The sequence below is a fragment of the Apodemus sylvaticus genome, chromosome 5 (assembly GCF_947179515.1).
Source record: "Apodemus sylvaticus chromosome 5, mApoSyl1.1, whole genome shotgun sequence".
In the NCBI taxonomy this organism is placed as follows: Eukaryota; Metazoa; Chordata; class Mammalia; order Rodentia; family Muridae; genus Apodemus; species Apodemus sylvaticus.
This window is the reverse complement of record NC_067476.1, coordinates 113,051,447-113,076,251: the sequence shown is the minus strand read 5'-3', so window position 1 is coordinate 113,076,251 and position 24,805 is coordinate 113,051,447. Positions and strand designations below refer to the sequence as shown.

Sequence of the window (24,805 nt, the reverse complement as noted above, 5' to 3'; positions counted from 1 at the left end):
CAAGTGGAAAGGTGGAGACTGCGCAGGAAGAATGGGCTGTACATCTCTAGATGGCTAGTAACTGTGGGTCATGGCTCAAGGTGTGTGCGGGAGGAGAGACACCACCCCCGGAGCCCTGAACCCTAGTGAGCAACCCGCCCCATATCCTCGGGAAGAAGTCAAACTCACACAGTGAACAGGAGACTTCGTCGGGACAGTCAAGAGTTAGGATTCCCTCCACCCCTCGCTCCAGTAGCTAGGCGTGCAGGACGAAGGCGACACTAAGCGGTCCAACCAGCGTGCTAGGTCGGGTGGAGCGCTTACCTCTGCGCCGCGGTGTTGGAGTCCAGGATGCCCGCGCTCTGCATCCAGGAGCGCACCGAGCCCAGGCTGGAGGGCAGCAGCGGCTCCTCTTTCAGGTGGAGCCCACCACGGGGCAGAGCGTCCTGTGCGGGGAACATAAGGACCCGCAGTTCGTGGGCGCCCCCAACTGCCAGGGATCCCGTCCCGCCGAGTCCGTGGGCGTCTCAGCTCAGCTCGACCCGACGGCACCAGGAGCCTCCAGGAGCGCAGCGCTGCACGGAGTCCCGGTGCCTCAGTGCCGCTTGCCTCTCGGGTGCTCTCTCAGAGAAAACGGGTCCCCAAGCGCCGGCGCTGTCCCCTCCCCTCCCGGGGCGCGGGGCGGAGAGATGGAGGGATTCCCCCGCGGCCTGAGCGCCAGTGAACAGACTGAGAAGCGGAGCCCGCACCGGCTCCGCACGGAGGCGCCCCAGAGGCGCGCTCTGGCGGCTGCCCAGCGCCGCGGTCGTCGGAGGGGGGGCGAGCGCCCCGCGAGGTGCCCGCCCTCCCCCCACCCGGTCTCTCCCCCGCCCGCCCGCGGCGCCCGCGCGGGGCGCTGATTACCATCCGAGAGGGGGAGGCTGCGGCCGCGGAGGTCGGCGGCGGCGACGGTGGTGGCCGGGGCGGCAGCAACAGCAGCAGACGCGCGTCCCGCGGAAAAGCAGGGCCGGCGCCGGGCCAGCAGACGCAGCCGCCGCCAGGCCCCCGAGTGCCCCGGCGCCCCGGGCCTGCCGCTGCCCCGGGCGGCAGCACCTGCAGCAGGAGCAGCAGCAGACCGGCCGAGTCCCCCCGGGGCCCGGTCCCTGCGCCTCCCCGCCGCGGCCGCCGCCGCCCGCCGCTCCCCGGGGCCTGGCCGCGGGCCCTGGCCATCCCGCCGCCGCCGCCGCTCCCTGGGGAGCGGGAGCCGCAGGGAGGGAGCACGGGCAAGAGGAGGGCTGTCGCAAGCGGGTGGGCCCAGGGGACTCCGGGCCAGGGGAGGCGGGGGCGGGGCGCGAGGCCGGCCGAGGGGCGGCCAGGGACGTGACATCATCGGGGGAGGAGCGGCCGGGCTGGGGCCGCGGCTGCGGGGCGGACCCTCGCGAGTCGGTAGCCGGACTGGGGGCCACGGCCTCGGTGGAGGGGCGCCGGGAAGGTGGCCCGGGCCGGGGAAGGCGGGGAAAGGACGGGCTGGGGGCTGCGCGGCAAGGAAGCCCGGCCTAAGCAAGGCAGCTCGTTACATCGCGCTCGGGAATCTCCAGGGCCTCCCCGTCGCCACCAGACGAAGCTCCAGCATCTTTGTGGTCCCATCTCTTTCCCTTAAGTGTGCACCGCCCCCTCCATAGCCAAGGCTTGATTCTGGGAGTCGCTGCACCCTTGGTGCCACTTGACCTCGGCTTAACCTCCACGACTTAGGACTGAGTGCTTAAGGGTCTCTCTCACCTTATGGTAGGGATGCGGCCCCAGGCAAACTGAACTACCTGAGTCCTGTGCCTCCCATTTGCGTTCCTGTCCCTGGATTACCTAAACTTAAGTTCCCACCTGAGCTTTTAAGAAATCTCTGACTTCGGAAAGCAAGTAGAAGTTTCTCAAAGGCCCAGGTGAGCTGGGCTCTTAACCCTAAGCCCAGCTCACCTCTTTCTCTCCAGTCTTCTTTCTGAGTCCATTCATCTTTTATTTCTGCACAGAAATCATCTGGCTTTCGACCTTGGGGCATAGCCTGTGTGTCCTATAGGCTATCAGCAAACCTTGGGTTGAGTCCAGCAGTTTCCTGCAGAACAGCAAAAGGGGGTTGGGGGGGTGGCCTTGCTCTTGCTGCTGTTTGCCCTCTGAGATCTTCATCTTCCTGGGGGTGAGATGGAGCATGATCGAGTCAGCCCTCAATATCCTTAATATCCTTAATATCCTGCCTAGCACTGGCCCAGAGAGGGGACCCCAGAGTTCCTCTGCCTCTTCTCCTGACCTCTTGGGTCTCCACTCTTCCTCTTTTTGCCCAGTTTTTCAACCCCTGTCACCTGTGAAGGAGAAGGAAGGGACACTGCCAGTCTCATGCATACCTCTCACAGCCAGCCTTTACCCACAAAATTATCAATATCAGGTTTCTCAAAATGAATTCTTTTCCAACTGGCCTCTAAACCTTGCCCCTCATAGTATGGCTTCTGGATCAGCAACATTGACATTGGTAGCTTGTGACAAATGTGGAATCGAAGGTCCTCCCAGACCTGTCACAACAGAGCCAGCATCAGAGAGCCTGAGTCCTGGGATCACGCATGCCAGCTACTATGGCTGGCTAAGACTTCCCATTCTTAAAAACCTTTCCCCTTCTCCCCACCTCCTACAATCTCTGCCACTCTTGTTTCTGCAGAAGTTCACAGGAGTGTCGGCCAAGGCTGCTTTGCCAGGCTCGGCTGCTCCTGGAGGCCCACAGTCTGAATCCTCTCTGTTCTGGAACTGTTGCTTCTGCTTTGACTCCGTGGTCCTTTTGGGGTTTCTGGCCCTCAGACCTGCAGTATCCAATCGCCACATCTCTTCCTCCTCCCACCCATCTGATGACGCTACCCCACAGACAAGAAGTGTGATCTCTTTCTCCTCCCACCCTCTTAGGATGCTGGGCTGCTGTGTCTGCCCCGCCCCCTCATTGTTATTCACGAATTCCTGTGTTCTCCACAGTCGGTCGGGCTGTGTTTGAGAAGACCACATCCTAGCTTGGCCTTCTGTTTTCTGTCTGTGCTGACCATCAACTGGGGAAATGTGACCTGGGTTGGACCATGGGGCAGGACAGGAGCAGGAAGAGTCCCCAGGCCCCAGCACAAGTGACTGGCCTTGTAGGCCACAGTGGCACAATTTAGTTCCCCCTTGCCCATCCTTAACAAGCCAGTGCACCCTCTGTGTGAGTCTACACCAGCCCCTCCGGCAGCCCACAGGTAATCTCTGATACCTTTTCCTTCCACCCACAGCTACCGCTGTCAGGTTTTCTATGCCCTTCTCTGCCCCAGTACTCACAGAAAATCTCTCTGATTGTAATTCGTTTCAACACTAGGTTCTACACCCCCCACCCCCCCACCCCCCTGCTTGAAGGAGACACATGCCCGGCTCTCCTGGCAGCGTCCTCTTGTGTCGCGTGATTTGGAGTATATATAACCTTCTTAGGGAGAGTTCAGTCATCTCTCGTGGCCTCTCACACTTAAGGACTGTTTAGGGACATTTCTATGCTGATCCAGTCTCTCTCACCAGATACTCTGGGCTGTTTGCTTGCTTGTTTGTTTGTTTTTTACTCTGCTGTCCCCTCCGGAAGGGATGCTTGAACTTAGGCATTGCTTTTCTTTTGCGGGCAAGGTGGAGTGAGTCCCTGTGCCTTTTTGGTGGTGTGTTGTGGCTCTAAATCAGAAATAACCTGGGGAAATGGAGGAATAGGCTGGCCTGGGAAAGTAGCACTGAGAGATAGCGGACATTAGTGGGGACCTCCTGGCATGTACAGTTTCTACTCTATCCTCACTAACCCCATGGAATAGAAAGGGAGCAGCCAGGATGTTGAGATTTAGCAGACCCTGCAGCCTCAGTGAAGGGCTTCTGGGAGACTCGGAGTAGCTCCTGGACAAATGAGCCATTGAGATCAGAGTTGAATATCTCTCTTCAGATCCAGTCACAAGTCTATTTCTCGGAATAATGTTTTATTTCACATTATTCATCTTGTTTTGCAGGAAGATTTACCCCTTTCTAAGGGGAGGCTTGGCCTGAGCCTAGAGAAAATGCTTTACCCCACTCTGGCCCAGTCAAGGTCTTGCTTTTGGAAGTTAGGCCAGAACCTCCTGCCTCACTTTTTTGCTTCACGGACATTCGTGCTCATGTTCAAGAAGATTCTTGTCAATGTGCCCAGCGCTGGAGCACAAGTGGAGGGGAGAGCCAGCGGTGCCCTCCTTAAGCTCACAGTGCTACGTAGACACATGAACGTCAGTGTGATCCAGAGGATGTGGACTGTCACAGGAGCAGGGATGAGCAGAGAAGGGCCCGGGCCTGGGAGGAGAGACGGACTCCTCAGCCAGAAGGATGAGCCTGTAGAAGTGGAAGACCGGCTACACTTCAAAGGTGGGAACTCCCGGCACCTGGGTGTCTGGCTGGTACCTCCCTGACCATTCCAAGGAGCTTAGGGTTGGCTTTTTGTTTTTTTTTTTGTTTTGTTTTGTTTTTTTTCTGATAGGTCTAGACTTAAGATAATACTGTTTAAACAGAAGAGTTATTTTCCCCACGCCCCAGCCCTGTGAAAACTGTGAGAAGTAGACACAAAATCATTTTAGGCTGACTAGTGCTTGGACAGTCTGTATATTGTACTAGAGTGCCCCCTGGAGTCCCCAGAGTGTTAGGTTGCTGTTTGGATCCACTTCCTAAGTCACCTGATAATTAGAATATAATACAAAAATTAAAGCATGCACTAGTTATGACTTCTCGCATACTTCCAGGAAGTGAAGGGATCGGTCATTTGAGAAAGTTGCCCGGATGTTATGTTACAGCTCTCAGTCTTCCTTGCTATTGACCCCTAAAATCTCCTCAGTTACTTTAAGAAAAAACAAACGGGCTGGTGATATGGCTCAGCGGGTAAGAGCACACTGACTGCTCTCCCAAAGGTCCTGAGTTCAAATCTCAGCAACCACATGGTAGCTCACAACCATCTGTAATGGGATCTGACGCCCTCTACTGGTATGTCTAAAGTCAGCTTCAGTGTACTTACCTATAATAATAAATAAATCTTTAAAAGAAAAATTTAAAAACAGCAAACAGCAAACACATCATAACAATGGGTCTTGCCTGGGGGTCTTTTCCATTTCTGGCCTGGCCTGGTATCTAGGTGAATCATTCAGTTCTATATAATAAAGAAGTGGGAGTCACCATGTTGGAGACTTTGGTGAAAAACTGATATCCCATTTCCAATCTTTGGCCTGAACAAAGGCAGGATCTCTGGCCTCGTTATTCCAAGCTCTTCACATCCCTGCCAATCACTAGGACTCTCAAAGACAGCCAATCTCATCCTCACTGGGAAATAGGAGGTGACTACTTTCCCTCAGGATGAGAGGAATGTTCACTCTGTGCTGTCGCGCAGAGACACACTGTCTCCTTGGCTCACCTCCTTCCTGGAGAGGCCAGAGTCTGTAGGCTTCTAAGCTAGCACTGAAATGGCACCTAGTGCTGGCTCTGGATGGCTGCTTCTTAGCTACCTAAAGGCAGTGTCAAAAAAACTCTAGTGGTTGAAAAGCTCCACGTGGCTGCTGGTTTTGTTTTTGTTGTTTTTCAGAGACCATGACCATTATTTGGCAGATGAGGAGGTCAGACTCTTGTTTGTAGTGATATCTGTGTGTGTATGTGCTAGCAGGTGTTGTCCCAGAAGGAAAAATAGAAATTCAGGAATTATTCTGTTTATATTCTCATTACAAACTGGTGGCTTACTTGCTGTGGTCAGGCTTAAATGGCTCAGGAGCAAATATAGCAAATGTGTATGTGTTTATATTTTAAGACATATGCAGTACTACTTACAAATTGGTCAACTCAGGATGGAAGTATCAAACTACACATTATCTTATCTTTGTTCATTTCGGATGTTCTCTCACTATGTAGAAATTTCACAGAAATCTGCCTCTGCCTCTGGAGTGCTGAGATCAAAGGTTTGTACTACCACACCTGGCTATTTCCTTACCTCTATGGATGGATAAAAGTGTGTGTGTGTGTGTGTGTGTACATGGGTGCACACACATGCATGATTTTGTATATTGCTCTGGAAAAGCAAAAGGAAAGGAAGCTATCACTTTGGACTTAGAGGTGGAGAGCAGGCAGTAGATGGTATAGGGTTGGGCAGCAAGGGCTGCTTTTCTTGTCTAGGTGAAAAAGAGAGAGGAAGTAGCAGAGACTGATTCTTCATGAGGCTTTTCATAGGTTTTCTCCAATCTCTTTGAGAATTCATTGTGATATATTCACATGGATATATACAGTCTGAATTCCACAAACATGTATGTATATATATATACATATTATATATATATAATATTCATAATTGTAAATTCTTTTAAAGGACCCAATCCCTCCGATTTATAAACTTCAGCTCCACTTCCATACTAAATCTTCTAATGGTACCTAGAGTTAAATACGAACAGTGTATGTCCGAGACAATAAAAACATAAATTACTATGCATAGTGGCTTATGTAGATCTTTGTGAGTTCAAGTCCAGCCTGGACTTCATAATGAGTTACAGGATAGCCAGAGCTATGTAGAGAGATCCTGTTTCAAAAGCAAACCAAACATCAATAACATTTAAGTTCAGTGAAGGGGTCCTTGCTGTCAAACAGGCAGCTGAGCAGTGGGAAGAGATGAGAATGAAAACCCACAGCAGACTGACTTTGCCAACCTGGACCAGACTTTGGGGAGTCTAATGCCAGGCAGTTGTCAGCATATTTAAAACAGTACAATTTGGGAAAAAGGTTTCCAGGCAGCAATCAGTCCAATTCCTGGTGCACAATAAAGCTTAAGGCGTGACTACATAAAGATTCTTTTACAAAGTTTATGACCAAGAAGCTGGCTTCGATAGCTAAAAGGCCTAGAATCTATTGTGGTCTCTGATAACATAGAGGTCAGCAGGCTATAGAGTACTGACATCTCCCCTAAGGGTGGGTAATGGTCTACAGAGAGAAGAGGTCGGGATGATTATTCTAGGGAAATTGAGTGAGGTCTGCTCTATAGCTAAAGGTGGGTAAGGTCTGCCTCCCCAGATAGCAAAAAGGTCACCAGGCTGTTAGCAGCCTTCACTCTCAGCTTTCTGGACGGAATGCAGGGATTTGATTTTATCTCCTCGGCTGAGGAGCCGCCCCTGCATGATTAACATTCCTGGTTCACCTAGTGCTTTGTCCCTGACAATTAAGGCAGGGTCAACGGAGAATGAGATGTGCTCCTCTGGTCTGTAGCTTCTGAAGACAAGGATTTTTGTCCTAAGCCGGGCGGTGGTGGCGCACACCTGTAATCCCAGCACTCTGGGAGGCAGAGGCAGGCGGATTTCTGAGTTTGAGGCCAGCCTGGTCTACAGAGTGAGTTCCAGGACAGCCAGGGCTACACAGAGAAACCCTGTCAAAAAAAAAAAAAAAAAAAAAAAAGAATTTTTGTCTTTTCTTGATTTTTTCCCCCTGCTCTTCTACATCCATAGTGTTTAGAAAGGTGCCTGGTAATTAAATGTTTGTGGAATTCAGACTTGTCCAGGGTGCAGAAGTCAGGCGCTCGTGCTCAGTTGGATGTGTGATGTCATGCGCCTTATCCCAGAGAGATGAGCCCAAGGAGCTGCTCATGCAGCCACCACCTGTCACCTAGTCCCACTTTATCATGCTGCTCCCTCCCGTCCCTAGAAAGGAAACAAGATCTCTTGGACTTGGACTGCGGAAGCCAAGCCTTTGAAAAGTGTCACAGAGTAGACCTGTGGCCCGGAGATCTGATGTGACTAGGGAACTGCTTTAATTATGCCCAGCATACCTGGGATGCTGGAGGGCCTGTCGTGTTATGGTAAGTTTTCAATGCTGCTTCTCAAAAACTAAATCCAGTTTGCAGCATTTACTGATTCGTGTGATGTCTGAGTTCCTACCCTGACTGCTTTAAATGACCAATGTGGTAGAACTGAATGGGATGGAAAGAGATAGACACAAGAAGTTTCCAGACCTGTGTGATCTGACTGCAGCATGCTCTTGTGTGAGGGTTAATGACTGATGCTCTTACTTAAGCAGAGTGTTGGATAGTGAGGCCCCAGGTTCTGTGCTAAGCTAGCTATATGTGGGTGATTTTTTTTCTGACATGTGGGTGGTTAAGTGTATTGTAGAAAAAGTCTACTTGGACATGGGTTTAAGCCAATGGCAAGTCTTTATTAGCAGGCTAGTGACTATACTGTGTATTTGGGATTCCAGTGTAGCTCCTAGCTTTTCTCAGGGTGAGCTTTTAAGCACACATGTACACACACACACACACACACACACACACACAGAGAGAGAGAGAGAGAGAGAGAGAGAGAGAGAGAGAGAGAGCACAACATCCTGGGTGAAACTACAGGAGCCAAAAAGCAAGGTTAGTACATTTAGCAACTTTTTCAGAGCTATGACGTTTGATGGATTAGGTCTTTGTTTTCCTTTGGCAAGTGGTGCTGTCTATGTCTTCTGGTCTGAATGGCACTTCCACCATGGAGTCAGTTGTGCTGAGGTCTGTCTGGGAGCCTATTATCAGTCCATGATCAACTTGAAACTTGGTATTATGTCCACACTATTTAAGCATAAAATATTTTTGCTTTAAATTATGGTACAACCCCTAAAAGATGTGTTGGGGCTGTGGTAAAGGCGCTCCCTGAGTTCAGTCCCCAGGGCCCACATAGTAGGTGACAGATGCATGCATGTTGTCCTCTAACTTCCACACATGGATGTGACCCAGGCAAACCTCAAGCTTGGTATGTAGCCACGAATGACCTTTCATTCTCGAGCCTCCTGCAAGTCTTTTACAGAAATGTGAAGTTACAGGAGTGCGCTGGTTTGTGCAGCTGAGGACCAAACCCATGGCTTCCTGATCGCCAGACAAGCCTTAGAACACTGAGACAGGCCCCAGCCTGTTTTATGCATGGTTCTTCTGCAGAATACTTACTTGGAACTTGTGAGGCCCTCGGTTCTGTCTCCAGTACCATAAAACAAAAACAAAAAAAAAGCAAATAAGAGTGTCATGTTGAGGTGGAAAGACCTTTTTGAGTTTGAAAAGTCCTAGATTCCAGGTAAGTCCCTGGATTAAAAAAAAAAAAAAAAACAAGCTTCAATGTTTCCATCTGTAGAATTATAACATACGCCTTCCTTCCACTTAGAGCTATACCACTTTAGAGGTTTGCCTGGGATACACAAGACCTTGGCTTATAAAGTAGGTTAAACCTTATGAAGTAGGTTAAACAACAATTTTTATCTTTATTTTTTACATTTGTTTAGTGTGTATGTGTGTCTGTGCATATGCACACACATGCATTTAAAAATTCAATAGACATCAGCTATTATTTCATTTATTTCTACAATGTCTTTTCTCCTGCCCCTCAGAAAGCTGAGGATTCCTACATGATCTTGGCCGCTGCATCTCTATTATTGGTGGCCATGGTCCCTCCTCTCCTCATCTCTCTTCACATTCTGGTTCCTTTTCCTTCTACTACAGTTCTTGCCACAGCAACCCTCAGATCTCCACATCTGCTGGAGCTTAGAGTTAGCACTCAGCTACTTAGTCCAGACTGCCTGGACAATGGGTTCCTCTGCATGAAGTACTCATGCTCTTCCATTGCTGGGCAACAGCAAACACTCAGAACTACCATCCGGTAAGGGTGTTCCTAACATTCCCAAACCCTCTCATGTCTAATCCAAGACAACACAGGGTAAGGGTGTTCCTAACATTCCCAAACCCTCTCTCATGTCTAATCCAAGACAACATACGGTAAGGGTGTTCCTAACATTCCCAAACCCCCTCTCATGTCTAATCCAAGACAGCACATGCTTCTAGTGGTCTAATGGAATTTAGAGAGGGGATAATATAGAGAACCTGGATCCCTGGGGACATTACCAAGCAGCTAATTCAATGTCAGTAACTGTTTACTTCCAGAAGTAGTGGTAGAGAAACACACTATCAGCCAGCATTCTGAGTTTTCTGTTTACTGCATCAGAACAAATCTATGAGTGAAACACACACACAGATCTATAATCAAGCTATCACCAACACACCGTTTCACCTGAAATACATACATGGCTAGAGGTGCCTTGCAGGATGGCTATAACTTTCATCATGTGTACAATGGGAAATGTGCATGGATAAACACAGGAATGTTGCTGAGAAGAGCCCAAATCAGACTTCAGACTAGGCATCTGCCTATTTAAGAAAGGATTAATTTAGCAAATTTACATTATAGCATACTATACAGTGGAACAAAAGAATTAGCTTTTATTTTTCAGCTTTTATTTTCAGGGCATGGTGGTGCACACCTTTAATCCCAGCACTTGGGAGGCAGAGGCAGGTGGGTTTATGAGTTTATGAGGCCAGCCTGGTCTACAGAGTGAGTTCCAGGACAGCCAGGGCCATACAGAGAAACCCTGTTTTAGAAAAACTTAAAAAAATAAAAAAAGGAAAAAGAAAAAAAGGAACGGGTTTTTCAATTCTCTGTGATATAGTGTCCTATGACATGTAATTTAGTGTTGAAAGAAAACAGTATATGCAAAGATAAGTATGAAACTATAAAACATACACTAAAACCAATATTATATTCTCTCTCTCCTCCATGTGTGTGTACACAGAAAAAAGCTTTTGAAGGACACAGCTGACAAGAAGCTTTGCCCTTCTTTACTATTCATATATTTAAGAAAATTACTATAATTAGCTACTAATCAAAATACTCAAGATAGTTAAATACTAATTAAAACAAAAGAGGCAGATCTCAGTGAGTCTGATATCAGCCTGATCTTCAGAGTGAGTTCCAGTTCAGCCAGGACTACATAGTGAGACCCTGAGTAAAAATTAATTAACAGAAAACTTTCTGCTTCGAAGAGCCCTCCCTTGATATAACCCTCATTCTTTGCCATGTCTGACTTCCTGAAATTTTGCACAGGATCCTTCCAGACCTTTTCTAGCCTGGCTGTCATACTGCACCGAGGATGACCATGCAGTACTGTGGGTCTGTGTCCTCATCTGAAGGGGCTCCAACTTGTTACTGACATCTGTTCAACTTGCAAAAGTCCTGTGGAAGCACTTTCCTCTCCTTCTTATACACTCAAAGACTCCTGTAAGAGCTACTTTTTGCGAAATTTGAAACCTTTGGTTCTTTTCTCATTTGCTCTGAATTAGAACTTTTAGACTGTTTTCACTTATCTCTCAATTCCATTTTGTCAGAAGCCTCAAGTCCATCTTTCTGACAAGATAACCCTTAAATTTTTTTTAAAGTTCCTTTTTTTTTTTTTTTGAGACAGTGTCTCTTTACATAGCCCTGGCTGTCCTAGAACTCACTATGTAGACCAGGATGGCCTTGAACTCACAGAGATCTTCCTGAAGATGGCACTTTTAAATGAACCCCAATGTTTGCTTTCTCCAAGTAGCCTCCTACAACTAGATAAAGATCATTTCCATGGTCACCAGGCTCAACAATATTGCTCATAAATCTCTCTTTTCTTCTCTCTCAGGTTTAGAACATGCACTAACCTTACTTCTCATTACTCCATGTGCTTTGTCTCTTCACACAAGTTCATTCTCCTGATCTTCAGCCATGGCACTCACAGCCTTACCGTACAGCACTGAAACTGCCTTGCTGAGATCCTCTTGGCCAGGTGGTCTGTCCAGTCACTCAACTGCCTCAGCTCAGCTGCTGGCCATTAACTGCTGCCGACTCCAACCTTCTCTCAACCTTCTCTTTTTTTTTTTTTTTTACTTCTTCTTTTCTTTTCTTTCTTTCTTTCTTTCTTTTTTTTTTTTTTTTTGGATTTGGTTTTTTCGAGACAGGGTTTCTCTGTATAGCCCTGGTTGTCCCTGGAACTCACTCTGTAGACCAGGCTAGCCTGGAACTCAGAAATTCACCTGCCTCTGCCTCCCAGCCTGGAACTCAGAAATTCACCTGCCTCTGCCTCCCAGAGTGCTGGGATTACAGGCATGCGCCACCACTGCCCAGCTACTTTTTTTTTTCTTTATTGAAACATTTCCTCTGAGAATGCTGATCCTAAGTCACTTTAACAACCTCTCTTCATCTCTCTGAAAGCTGTCCTTGGTCCATGTTATACAAGGGCAGGGCACTCGAGGAAGAATAATCTGGAGACGGCACCCACATTTCATCGCTCTCCAGTGTCACTGAGGAAACTCCAGCTGAGGCCACTCTTGCCGAACTCCTTCTCCTGTCCCCTACTTTTTTTTACTTTTTTTTTTTACTTCTTCTTTTCTTTTCTTTCTTTCTTTCTTTCTTTCTTTCTTTCTTTCTTTCTTTCTTTCTTTCTTTTTTTTTTTTTTTTGGATTTGGTTTTTTCGAGACAGGGTTTCTCTGTGTAGCCCTGGCTGTCCTGGAACTCACTCTGTAGACCAGGCTGGCATTGAACTCAGAAATCCACCTGCCTCTGCCTCCCAAGTGCTGGGATTAAAGGTGTGTGCCACCACCGCCTGGCTAGACTGAACAGGTCTTAACAGAAAATACATTTTGAACCCTTTGGGTGCCAAGGACTTCTCTGAAAGACCATTGAAACTTATGGATCGCGTCTTAGAGGTCTTTTAAATAGGTAAAATAATTCAGATTACAAAGAAAAAGGATTCTGTTGGCTTATGATAAGAACACTAACTTGCAGTTGATGAGGTGGCTCAGAGGGTAAAGGTGCTTATGCTAAGCCTTTTACTTGAACTCAACCCTTGAAACCTACAACAAACGACATAGAAACAAGATAAACACCCACTAACTGAATTAAAGGAGAAAAGACACATCTGCCATGCAATGTGTGTTCATATAGTGCTTCTAAGTGACTAACAGTGAGTACTAGTTAAGAGAATAACGCATAATAGAAACATTCACAGATTCTCAACACTTCTCAACTTATTGTTAAACTCACGTCTTTCTTCAATAAATGGAAATATATTCTTGGATGTTGTTGTGAATTTTCAAGAGAAATTAAATCTGACGACTGAAAACAAAGCAAACAGACAAACTGGTTGTGTGTCCTGTGACCTTACATCACCAAACAGGACAGTACGTAAATGAATCCGGACACCCTGCCGACGGGAGAAAGAACCGCCAAGCTCGCCAGGGCTAACAGGAAGTCCAGCTCCCACGACCGCGCTCGCTTCCGGCGTCACTTCCCTGCGACTTCCTCGGTCGAACATGGCAGCGCTGAGCAATGTCCGCTGGCTGACCCGAGTGAGACCCGGGACGCGCTGGGCAGAGGGCGGGCGGGAGAACCGAGGATTTGATCGCGGTTTGCACAAGAAGGCAAGGTCGTGGTGGTGTAAGGGATCTGGGTGTCCCCGATCTGACCTTGTGTCTATCGCAGGCGGTGCTCGCCGCTCGGAACTCCGGGGCATGGAGGGGTCTCGGAACATCAGCTACGGCTCACGCCGCTTCACCGAGCCAGGTACGCTCGAGTCCGGCTTTGTTCTCGCCCATCCTTGCCGCCTTCTTGCCGCTCCCTTGGGTTTCCCCTCCCCACCTCTCTCCCTCTGACTCCCACTTCTGCCCCTGCTCCATCTCTGCTGACCCCACTCATAGGCACAAGATGTGAGGGTGGAGGGTGCCTTTCCTGTGACCATGCTGCCTGGAGATGGCGTGGGGCCAGAGCTCATGCATGCTGTTAAGGAAGTGTTCAAGGTGAGTAGCCTGGGGCGGGGGATGGGTGGTGGATCTGGCTACTGGGATGGATGGATTGAGTTAGAAAGTTCAGACCTGACCCGGTCGGTCCTGTGCTTGGACTTATCCCTGAAGGCTGCTGCTGTCCCTGTGGAATTCAAGGAGCACCACCTGAGCGAGGTGCAGAATATGGCTTCTGAGGAGAAGCTGGAGCAGGTGCTGAGTTCCATGAAGGAGAACAAAGTTGCCATCATTGGTTTGTAATTTAAGAGCAATGTTCATAAAGCCCCTCTCTCTGCTGTGTGTATATATCAGTTTTCCAGACTGTCCTCTACTGACACTTAGGAATTTGTTTCTTCTCAGTGGGAAACCAGGAGTTAGTGATGTCGGGAAGTTTGGGGCCTGCTGAGGCTGTGTGACTGGGGTCAGACCCTGTTAGTTGTGTCTGCGTGCCCATTCTTTTTTTGGTTTGTTATTTTGTTGTTTGTTTTTCCAGATAGGGTTTCTCTGTGTGGCCCTGGCTGTTCTGGAACTGTCTGTAGACCAGGCAGGCCTTGAACTCACAGAGATCTGCCTGCCTGTGCCACACAAGGGCTGAGATTCAAGGCGTGTGCCACCCTAATCCAGTGTGCACTGCTCATTCTAGCCACTCCATTTCTTCTGCTGGGCTGTTTTATTCCCCATATTGGATTTTTTTTTAAAGAAAATATTTATTTTTTTGTTTTTAGGTTTTTCCCCTATAGGCCAGTTTTCTAACATATTTTCTTAGCTAGCCTGACTTCCAAGGCTAGCATTTGCAGAGGAAAGTCAGTTCTTTATAACCTGGCCACTGGTGTTCCTGTTTTCCTTCCTACAACTTGTTCTGTGTTTTGCTCACAATCAGATGTCCTAATTGTCCTGTATATATCACTGTGTCACCTATCAGGATCTTCATTCGCTTGTGGTATTAGTTTTCTGTGATTGCTATTGGACACTACTGAAAATAACATATATAACTACAGTTCCTCTAAGTTCCTTGGGGCAAGTTTGATCCTCACCATCAAAATATCTAATTTCCTTTTCTTGTTTCTTCTTTGTGCACAACTACTATCAAATGGCAATCAACCAACAGCCCCTCTCTGCTTCTTGGGGCCCTAGCTTTTCTATGCCCTCTGAAAAGCTCCCGGAATTCTAAATGTTACATAATCACAAAAACTATCTGATCCTAGCAAAACCATACCCATCATAAGGCAAATCAGTCAGTGCTGTGGACAGTCTGAAGCAGCCCTGTAGCCCACACCTGAGAGCAAAACAAAAACACATTCTTATAATATTTCAGTGTTTTTTTTTTTTTTTTTAAAGAAACCAAAATTCCCAATATAAAATCCTCATTTATAGTTTCTCCCTGCTCCCTGTAAAGTCATGTTTATGGCTTCTTGGTGTAAGAGCATGGGCCTATTTGGGGGGAATCACTGATCAACCCACTGAACATACTTAACCAGGAACTAACTAAAGTAACATTCCCTGTTATTATCTGAGGGGATTCCTCTTTGCGCTCCTGTGCTTAGTTACGATCATCCCTGCAGTACTTATGTTGTCTCTCCCAATGTATTGCTTGCTCATTGAGGGCAGGGGTTGTGTGGTTTTGATTGATAGCCCTATTGCCTTACATACATAGTCGATTTTCAGTAAGTAGTAGCTGAGAAAATGCAAAGTCAGTAGACAGGAATATCAGGAAAGCTATTGGTTCCTTATCCTTGCTTTTCAGCTTGGAATTAAACCCAGGTTCTTTGACTTAAAAAAAAATGGCTCTTAGGTCATTTAGGCATTTCAACATAGTGCTTAAAACTAAAGCTTAAGCTCAGCTAATCTAATTTTAACCACATTATTCTCCTTTGCCTCTTGCCACCAGCAACAAGAGGGGTGAGGGATTCGGGGTGGGGGATGGGAGCCTAGGTTGTATGGAGTCAATGGATTGGACACTAGTCTAACATCACTTCTCCCGTACTTTGTTGTCACAGGAAAGATCTATACCCCAATGGAGTACAAGGGTGAACTAGCATCCTATGATATGCAACTGAGGTAGGTAGATGGACAGGCTTGGGTCTGAGGGGTGCTGGGCACCAGGTACAAAGCTGATGGCTGTCTACTTTTAGGCGTAAGTTGGATTTGTTTGCCAACGTAGTCCATGTGAAGTCACTTCCTGGATACAAGACTCGGCACAACAATCTAGACCTGGTTATCATTCGAGAACAGACAGAAGGGGAGTATAGCTCTCTGGAACATGAGGTAAGGCCCAGAAACTATGGAGGACAAGGAGAGGCTAGCGGGAGGAGGCTTCCTTGCTTCTTCCCTAGTGTCACCAGCTACTTCCCCCTTACCCAGAGTGCAAAGGGTGTCATTGAGTGCCTCAAGATCGTCACTCGAACCAAGTCTCAGAGGATTGCAAAGTTTGCATTTGACTATGCCACCAAGAAAGGGCGGAGCAAGGTCACAGCTGTCCACAAAGCCAATATCATGTGAGGCGTTTTTATTTTTTATTTTATTTTTTTTTGTGTGGGCTGGGTTCCTGGAGAGGTATCCCCTGAACCCTGTTGATTGCTTTTTGTCTCTCTGACCTGTGAACAGGAAACTTGGGGATGGGTTGTTCTTGCAGTGCTGTGAGGAGGTTGCTGAACTGTACCCTAAAATCAAGTTTGAAACAATGATCATAGACAATTGCTGCATGCAGGTAAGGCCCTTTGTGAGTTTCCAGAGAGCAGGGAGTGGAAGCCAGTCTATTCATCAATCTCTCTCTGTGGAACTCCTTTTATTCTCATATTTCACTCCTAGCTGGTGCAGAATCCTTACCAGTTTGATGTGCTCGTGATGCCCAATCTCTATGGGAACATTATTGACAATCTGGCTGCTGGCCTTGTTGGGGGAGCTGGTGTGGTTCCTGGTGAGAGCTACAGTGCAGAGTATGCAGTTTTTGAGACGGTGAGCAAGATTATTTTTTTCCCTGGGGATAGTGGTGCATGCCTTTAATTGAGTACTTGGGAGGTAAGAGGCAGGTGGCTGAGTTCAAAGCCAACCTGGTCTACAGAGTTCTAGGACAGCCAAAGCTCAATAGTGAAACCCTGTCTCAAGAAAACAAACAAACAAAAAACAAAACAAAATTCTGTTAGTCATCTGTACCTAGCCTTTCCTGACCTCAAGAAGGTCTGCTGTATTCTGTCCCAGTGCCTCGCTCGGAAAGGAGTATGGCTGCCTCCTCTCCCACCCTACATGCCTTCTCAGCCACCTTAGCCTGCCCTCCTTCTGTGCCATGATACATTTTGTAGACCCGTTCCTCTGCACATGCCCGTCTCCTTCCAGTGATTCTGGCTTGCTCTTTTCCACAGGGTGCTCGGCACCCATTTGCCCAGGCGGTGGGCAGGAATATAGCCAATCCCACAGCCATGCTGCTGTCGGCCTCCAACATGCTGCGGCATCTCAAGTAGGTTATAGGAAGCTGAAGTGGTGTCGTGGGTGGAGGGTGGGTGTTGGAAGGGGAAGGGCGGGAGTGTTTTGGTTGGATTCTCAGCTTCTCCTGTCTATTGGCAGCCTTGAGTATCACTCCAGCATGATTGCAGATGCAGTGAAGAAAGTGATCAAAGTTGGCAAGGTGAGTCTCGGAAGCCGTCAAGGGCTCAGCACTGTGCTATTGCTGGGACCCAAGGGGCCTCTCTCCTCCAGGGCCCACAATACCTGCTCTGTGACTGACCTCCCAGGGCTGTTCTTCACTTCCCCTCTTGGCTGTTTCATCCTCTTGGTCTTCTTCACCTTAGTTCCATCTGCTGTTCCTTTTCCTGTTCCCTGCACCATCCTTTGCCCTTCTTGGGCCATCTGATTACAGACCTTGCAGCTTTTGTCCAGTTGTGGAGATTGCAGGCCAGGTTAGTTGCCTGGTTTCCCTCCCACCTGTTCTCCTTTCTTGCGAGGTAACCTCATCTCATTCTTTCTGTTATGCACCTCCTGTACTGCCTTGTCTGCTCAAGTGGGCAGGCCCTTGACCTCCACACCTGCTCACTTCCTTCCATTCTTTCTCCACTATATCTTGTCTTTCTTGGTCTCCATCTCGTCATGCTGCCCCATCTACTTCATGGGCTCTTTCTTCTCCCCCCCCCCCCCCCCCCCCCCCCGGCTATTGCTGGTGGTGGCTGTAGGTACGGACTCGAGACATGGGAGGCTACAGCACCACCACGGACTTCATCAAGTCTGTCATCGGCCATCTGCACCCCCATGGGGGCTAGAGCTCTTACTCCTTCCAGCTTCAGAAGGACCATCCCTTCAGTACAGTGGACCAGAAGAGAACATCTAGACAGTAGACTATAATTGCTTTTCTGGCAGAGGCTAGGTTGTCCTGGGGGCTGGTGTTAAGGGTACCTCACAGGGTGGGTTGTTGGGACAAGGCCCAGACCACAAGATGATGACAACTTTTCCCCACAGGTTCGAACCTCAGACATGGGTGGTTATTCCACATGTCATGACTTCACTGAAGCTGTCATTGCTGCCCTGTCATAAATCCTACACATGCCCATGTAACAATATTCAATAAACAAACATGCGTGCTATCTGGTTTTGTGTTTTTATTGGGGTTTAACATAGGCAGGAGCTGCCCCCACAAGGATGCCCCTCCCACCAAGCAGGTCCGTTGTTCTAATCCTCCTGTGCCTTCAGGGCCTTTTTCTTTTTCTTTGTGCTGCTCTTTGTGCAGCTAGCAGCAGCCTCAGGCTCCTCCTTGGAAAATTTCCTTTTCTTTTTAGGGGTCGCAGGGCTTGCTGCTTCTTCTGGTTCACTGGCCACTTCCTCCTTAGGTGAGGATTTCTTTCTCTTAGGAGCACTTACACTGCTAGTGGCCATCTCTTCAAGATCACTGGCCAACTCCTCCCTGGGAAAAGCTTTCTTTTTCTTGGTTTTAGGCAAAGAGACAGGTGGGTCTTCCATTCCATTCTCCTGCAGGGTCTCCTGGGGTTGTGTTAGCTTCTTCTTCTTCTTAGGTTTTTCATGTACCTCCTGAAGGGGGAATCAGACACGGGACACGTTGCTTACATTTGTTAACAGCCACAGGTCCCATTAGAATCCATCCAGGCAGAAGAGCAGACCTAGTACTTCTGGTGACTTAATGCACGGGCACTTTGATCTACTCTCACATTTTAGCAGAATTTCCCTGGCCCTCCTAAAGCCTAGAGAAAACCCCCTGTATGCTGGTCATGATGGACTTCATGCAGAGCTCCCAGGGGACCCTGAAATGAAGATCACTAGTAGCTCAAGATTTAAGAAAAACCCTAGGGGACAATTCTAAACTGTCACATTGGTGACCTCCCTGCCCCCACCCCCCATCATGAGACACTATCACCTCCAGACACAGAACAGGGAGAGCAGGAATTCACACTACCCCCGTTGAGGACTCCTGGGAGGCAGCCGAGGACAGAGCACACTTGCCCATGGAATGGGCCATGTGCTACAACCAGCATTCTGGGCTCTTGTCAAGTTCTCTCAGCACCTATCTCCTCCCTATAGAATCAAGAGGTAGTTTTAGGTGTTGTGGTCCAGAAATCCCAAGCTCCAGACCATGGTTTGATGTCCTGTGTTCTACTGTTGACAAGCCTACAACCTAGGATCCACAGAGGACTGACCTCACACTCTTCTGGAGTACTACTATTTTCTGAAGACGCCAGGGCCAGTGCAGCCAGTCGCTTCTTTTCCTTCTTCAAGCGTTTCTTCTCCTGTTTTTCCAGCTTTCTGGTGATTTCAGCAGCCGCTTCCTCTGCCTGGCAAAAAGCAAGGTACTGAAAACCCAGAAGACCCCCTGACTTGCCACAACACTTCTAGTCTTGCTGGATCAGGCTCATTAAATCAGTTTTATTGCCTCCATTTCTGAAGGTCAGGCCAAGTCAGTTCATCATCTCCAACAGTCCTTACTGCATGCAGATGCCACAACCAAGCGCACACTTACCTGAACCACGGCTTCCTTCATGACATCCAGGTTCTTCCGTGGAATCTCTCCAGTCTCATAGAAAGACAGCCGCTCCTCAACTTGCTCTCGGAGTTTTTCCCCAAATACACTTGTGGGGACCTCTAGATGTGTGTGCATGTGTAAACAAAGCCAATTACAATCCTTGAAATGAGAAACTATACTCCCCAGTCTCTCTCCCCTCAGCTTCACTCAGACCCATAGTGTCAACACTCACTAGGTGAACTCTGTTGACGAAAAATATTACCATCATTGTAGAAGCTGCCAGGGTAGGTTGCCTCCCCCCACTGTGACCCTTCACTCAAATGCCAGCTTCCCCATCCATACCAGAGAAGCAATCAATTCTTGAGGCAATACTGCATTTGTTTGCTAGGTATCGGGAGATACGGCCTTTGTTCTTTGCAGCTGCTCGGCCAATGAAGGTGGAATGAAAAATGAGTCCATATTTTGGTGTATTACCCCTTGTCTTCAGGGCTCTGTGAGAACATTCAGTCAATAGTTTAGTCAGAAGACTTGACCCAAATGGCCAAGTTCCCCTCTTCCAACAACACCCACCAGGCTTGGCTGAACTTTTTCTACCTTAACACATGCCAACCTAGAGGCAGAGGGAAGGCATCCAATTTGCTGACCTGGAAACTTGGTCCCTTTTTGCTGGGCCCTGGGAATCACTCAGACACCAGGACTGGCCATCACCCCCATAGCAGAGGCCTGTATAGGTCAGGTCGCCCTGGTCAGCCATCACTGTAATTCCCATACAAAACAGTGGACACCAGAAGCAGCACCTGACATGGGCAGGCGCCCTCACTGGTACCTGAACAGGGCCTTTTCAGCCCCAAGGATCTGCACTGTGGATGCTGGATACTTGGCCAGGTTGGTGAGGCTGCCAGCGTGAGCAATGAGGCGTGCACCTACCTGGAGAAAGACCCAAGGTGGGGGTCAGGTGAGTGAGTGGGAACCTGACCTCCCAGTCTCATCCCCTTTTCTCTTCCCCACCATGCAACAACTAGGGACAGGGACAACATGCTAGCCACAGTATAGCGGTAGTTTTACTCCCCCACTTGTGTTCCCCATGACGCACCGCTTCCCCAATTAAGGCTGACAGGCTGGGGGCTACTTGGCTCATCTTGGAGCGAAGGTAAGTATGTAGGCTCTGGCGATACTCTGACAAAGACACCACACGACTGGAGAAGCTCTCGATGTTTATCAAGTCGATAGCGGATATGTCCATGCCTAGGAAACACCTAGTGTGAACTGGGGGACCAGATACTCAAGGAGTCTCGTACCTTATACAGGCTGCCGCGCTCCACACTGACCCATGGAGGACCGAGATGCATCCAAGATGGCCTTAGCCTTGGCCCCATCCATCGTAATTTCTTCCAGTTTCTCTAACTTTTCTTCATTCAGTTCCCTGCGGTTCCCAATGAACTGAGCCAGGCGACAGTATGTAGCATTGTCATTGATGATCTTCACCAGCTCTGGAAAATGGTACCCATACCACTCCCTGCAGAGGAACAATCATTCCCTGACCCAGCTGTCAAACCCGATCTCAGGTCCCAGACTCCCTCAAATCCATGTCTCCCCATTCACAATACAGACCAGGCACAGTGGCCTAGGCTGAGGTGTACATAGGGCGGGTTTATTCTGCCTCCTCTTTCTATACAGTCAGTGTAGGAACACAGCCTGTGGTAAGCACAAGGAGGCCTGGCTTTGGTCCATGATTCTACCCACAGGAATCATCAGTACTGCTTACATTGGCAATAGCTAAAATACAGGCCAAAGAAACCAATGTTTGGTAACCTCCATAGCTTACCTGACACGCATCGAGAAGGTATTGATATCTTTATCCAGTTGGTCCAGGAGGCTTATGGATTGAATGATCATGTTGTCCACCCGGTTCACATTAAATTTAACTTTGGCCCGAGAATAGCTATGTCCCAGCCCAAGCTGGGCTTTACAAGCAGAAAGATCTGTCAGACCCTTCACCAAATTATGGAAATGCAGACGAACTCCTAAAAAGGAAGGAAGGACTGTAAGTACCTTCCAGAACCCAAATAACCAGTTACAGCTGATAACTGTTACCAGTTGCTCTTCTGGCTTCTGGGGCACTACACCCATGTGGTGGACCTAATACATGAAATTGGACTCTTACCCCGAAGGATCTCAGCTATCACACCACCAGTTTGGCAGTTGTACCCCAACTCTTCCTGTATCGCAGCACCAATCTTGGGGTCTCCAACCCCCAGAAGTACTTTCTTCTTTTTAGACGGCAGGTATGTCTCCAGGAGCAGGCGGAGGTCCTCGTGAACAACACCTTAGGACAAAGAACACAGCTCTAAAACGCCGAGGAATGCTCTAGCTGTAACCAAGGACTTTGCCTCCAATCGGATCATACAGTAGGTAACACCCATCCCTTCAGGCATTGCTCAGAAACGTGGAGTCGTCAGTGACCACTCAGGGGATTGACAGATTCTTAGGTCATCATTGCAAAGCCTGGCTCAACCACTAGTCCAGGAGCACAATTGTGCAGCATTTAAATGCTTTAAGCTGCCATCTTGTCGGCCTCAAATAGTCCCTAGAGTGTATCAAGCTTAGAAGAAAATCTAAGAACACCATCAACCATCCAGAGTCACGTGTCCCGGAGGGACCAACTCACCTTCAGACACAGCATTGGCATTTTCCAAGGCAACCTGGGATGAAGAAAAGGGACAAAACGCCACCAGACGAACGACATTGTGGAATTTGCCAAGGTTAAGCACACACTCCTCCACCTGTGGAGAGAAGGATGAATGGGGCTTTCTTTGAATTTGGCTTCTACAGCGCAGTAAAGCAGGAACACCAGCTGTTCTAACAATTGGTGCCTGGGCCCTGCATCCCGACTCTAATTTTCAAGAAATGGGATTGAGATATTGGTCTCCAAACACTCCTAATTATGTAAATTAGCGAAGAGTCCCTTCATTCTGGAGCTCCCCCCACCCCCGCTCGGTGCGGTCGGCCACGTGGGGCACGCGGTGCATGCTGGGGTTTGGCGGCCTTAGGGGCTGCATTGCAGCATCAGGAGCCTGCCCATTCCACCCACCTGCGGCAACAGCAGGCTGATCTCCTCTACTTCCTTCAGCGCTAACAGCGCATAGCCGACCGCATGCTCGAACAGCACGTGCAGCAGAACCTGAAATGGGAACCGGCGCGCGGCCATCAGTCAAATTTCCTAGTCCGCTGGGCCGCTGCTAGGGCAGGCCCTGGCCCGAACTCCAAGCCCGAACCCGAATGCAAACCGAGACGCACGCTTAGGCCTCCACAACGCAAATGACCCAAAACCACTCCTCACCATGGCGTCTGCTCCGTGCCCAGCTCGCAATGCGGCTAGCGCGCTCCGGCGCGCGGAACCAGATTGCGGAGACCACGCCCTTTTCCTGTTTGACCAATCAGAGGCTGGGGACGGAACCATTTCCAGGTCTCCGGAGGGGTTTGCGAATGTGGTATCGTCCGTCGGGCGGGTTGGATTATCGCGGGCGCGAGCCGACCTGCTCGTCCCCAGCCTCCGCGCCTGCGCGAGCCGGCCTGCCCATCCCAGCCTCCGCGCCTGCGCGAGCCGGTATTTTTCCCCGAATGAATGGCGCCAGTCCTACCGGCAGGCCTCAGAGCGGCCTGGAGACTACCCTTCTCCGTCTCTCGTGTCAGTCACCCGTGTGCTGAGTGGCAGAACTCGGTGAGGGGACGAGAGGCTCCCTGGCGAGCCTCGCAGGTTTCCCATTGTCCAGATATTCCGGGTCCTCGTCTTCCGCCTGGGACCCGATCACTGACCTTGCAGAAATGGCGTCTCCTTGCTGCCTGCCTCTTTCTTTTAAATTTTGTTGTTCAAAAAGGTGTTGGTGTGGGCAGAGGCGTAGATAAGCGGAGTTTACCCCTTCCTGGTTCTGTTCCTTTCCCTGCTTCCTAGAACCCAGCTCTGCTCGGCACCACGTGGTGCTCATGGCGGCCTAGGCCCGGAATTCTTCCAGGGAGCTGCTTCCCTGTTTCCCACGGCCGCTTTTAGGCACTCCAAGGTGGCTGATTTAAAATTACTTTTGCTTTTAAAAAAAAAGACACGTTACTTTAGTGTTAAGATTATAAATCCCAAATTTGATTATTTCTTAAATAGTCTGTGCCTTACACAAAGTAATAATCTTAAGGGGATTTCACCCCTATCTCCCTTCCATTAATTTCCTTTCCACTCCCCCTCTTCCTTTCCTTCCTCACCTCCCATCGCTCTCTTCCCTTTCCCTCCCTCCCCCTTCTCCCCTCCATCTTTCCTAGGGTTGGCTTTCAGTGGCTTTGTAGCACAGACTTGTGTGCTTGGTTAGTTCAAGGCAGGCCTTCCATCAGCTGAACTCTATACAATTCCTAAGGTGATTTTGAAAATTCTCATAACCATAAGGCACATTTATGAATTGTATCAGATTTGTTTTCTTAACTCAGTGGATTTACAGAATTCACACGTGGGGTAGAGAGATGGCTCAGTGGTTGAGAGTCCTGAGTATTCTTCTAGAGGTCCTGGGTTCAGTTCCCAGCACCTGCATGGCATCTCACATCCACTTGTAACTCCAGTTCCAGGGCATCTATTGATTTTTATGGCCACCATGGGTACCAGGCACATATGTGGTACATACACATACCTGTAGATGAAATGCCCATACATATAAACATGTTCAAAACAAGCATGTTTTTTATTTTATATCACTTATAAATCTATATTAAGCATTAAATAATTAAACTGTAATGATCTCAGTATTATAGATAGGGTTGTTACTGCATTTTGGTTCATGATCTCAAAACTAAATCAGTCACCACTTTTCCCATGTAAGAAGACATTACTGTGTATGTGTGTGTGTGATTGCTTCTTTGCAGGAGCGCATGGCACTGTGTGTAGGTCAAGACAACTTCTGGGAGTTGGTTCTCTCCTACCACATGGGTCCCAGGGATTGAACTTGAGTCTTCAGGCTTGGTAAGGGATTTATTTACCCATTGAGCCACCTCACCAGCCCCACATGTCACATTTTTAAGAGTGGAATTACAAAATTAATCTGGATACTTAATTGTTAATTTCTTAAACATGACAAATAATTACCATACCTGGTTTATTTTATTTATTTATTTATTTATTTAGAGACAGGGTTTCTCTGTGTAGCCCTGGCTCTCCTGGAACTCACTCTGTAGACCAGGCTGGTCT

General features: G+C 48.5%; 3 protein-coding genes and 5 non-coding genes across 13 annotated transcripts in view; 1 reads left to right on the top strand and 7 right to left on the bottom strand.

Annotated features, from left to right (window-relative positions):
* Ebf4 (EBF family member 4) overlaps positions 1–1,286 on the bottom strand; it is a 74,709-nt gene extending 73,423 nt beyond the window's left edge. For 4 of the 5 annotated variants that reach the window (XR_007977950.1, XM_052183612.1, XM_052183613.1 and 1 more), the window contains exons 1-2: positions 883–1,286; positions 304–425 (exon numbers count right to left, since the gene is read on the bottom strand). Coding sequence is in view for 3 of the 5 variants with exons in the window: in XM_052183612.1 (XP_052039572.1) it covers positions 304–425; positions 883–1,188 (428 nt within the window). In the remaining 2 variants the exon portion in view is untranslated. Of the gene's footprint in view, positions 1–303; positions 426–882 lie in introns of those variants that run through there. The other variant, XM_052183616.1, reaches the window with a different exon arrangement.
* An 11,799-nt stretch (positions 1,287–13,085) lies between these two features.
* Idh3b (isocitrate dehydrogenase (NAD(+)) 3 non-catalytic subunit beta) lies at positions 13,086–18,196 on the top strand. 2 transcript variants are annotated; one of them, XM_052183611.1, is made up of 12 exons: positions 13,086–13,196; positions 13,330–13,410; positions 13,545–13,643; positions 13,758–13,878; positions 15,623–15,683; positions 15,758–15,890; positions 15,987–16,120; positions 16,230–16,332; positions 16,434–16,580; positions 16,985–17,079; positions 17,187–17,247; positions 18,072–18,196. In XM_052183611.1, the coding sequence occupies exons 1-12, from the start codon at positions 13,161–13,163 to the stop codon at positions 18,144–18,146; spliced, it is 1,146 nt and encodes a 381-aa protein (XP_052039571.1). In that variant the 5' UTR covers positions 13,086–13,160; the 3' UTR covers positions 18,147–18,196. The 2 variants fall into 2 exon arrangements, with proteins under 2 accessions (XP_052039571.1, XP_052039570.1); XM_052183610.1 differs by having other exon boundaries at positions 17,789–18,196.
* Positions 18,197–23,204, bottom strand: Nop56 (NOP56 ribonucleoprotein). Its single transcript, XM_052183609.1, has 12 exons — positions 22,925–23,204; positions 22,676–22,765; positions 22,253–22,367; positions 21,749–21,910; positions 21,410–21,608; positions 20,913–21,100; positions 20,678–20,829; positions 20,411–20,511; positions 19,927–20,075; positions 19,582–19,703; positions 19,262–19,396; positions 18,197–18,638 (listed from the first exon to the last, which is right to left on the bottom strand). The coding sequence occupies exons 1-12, from the start codon at positions 23,042–23,044 to the stop codon at positions 18,282–18,284; spliced, it is 1,890 nt and encodes a 629-aa protein (XP_052039569.1). The 5' UTR covers positions 23,045–23,204; the 3' UTR covers positions 18,197–18,281.
* LOC127686517 (small nucleolar RNA SNORD57) lies at positions 19,465–19,536 on the bottom strand. Its single transcript, XR_007978140.1, has one exon. It is a non-coding gene; the product is annotated as a small nucleolar RNA SNORD57 (small nucleolar RNA).
* On the bottom strand, positions 19,788–19,857 carry LOC127686518 (small nucleolar RNA SNORD56). Its single transcript, XR_007978141.1, has one exon. It is a non-coding gene; the product is annotated as a small nucleolar RNA SNORD56 (small nucleolar RNA).
* Positions 20,263–20,348, bottom strand: LOC127686597 (small nucleolar RNA SNORD86). The gene has a single exon (XR_007978197.1). It is a non-coding gene; the product is annotated as a small nucleolar RNA SNORD86 (small nucleolar RNA).
* Positions 21,169–21,301, bottom strand: LOC127686526 (small nucleolar RNA SNORA51). The gene has a single exon (XR_007978148.1). It is a non-coding gene; the product is annotated as a small nucleolar RNA SNORA51 (small nucleolar RNA).
* Positions 22,019–22,086, bottom strand: LOC127686599 (small nucleolar RNA SNORD110). The gene has a single exon (XR_007978199.1). It is a non-coding gene; the product is annotated as a small nucleolar RNA SNORD110 (small nucleolar RNA).
* Positions 23,205–24,805: the final 1,601 nt, after the last annotated feature.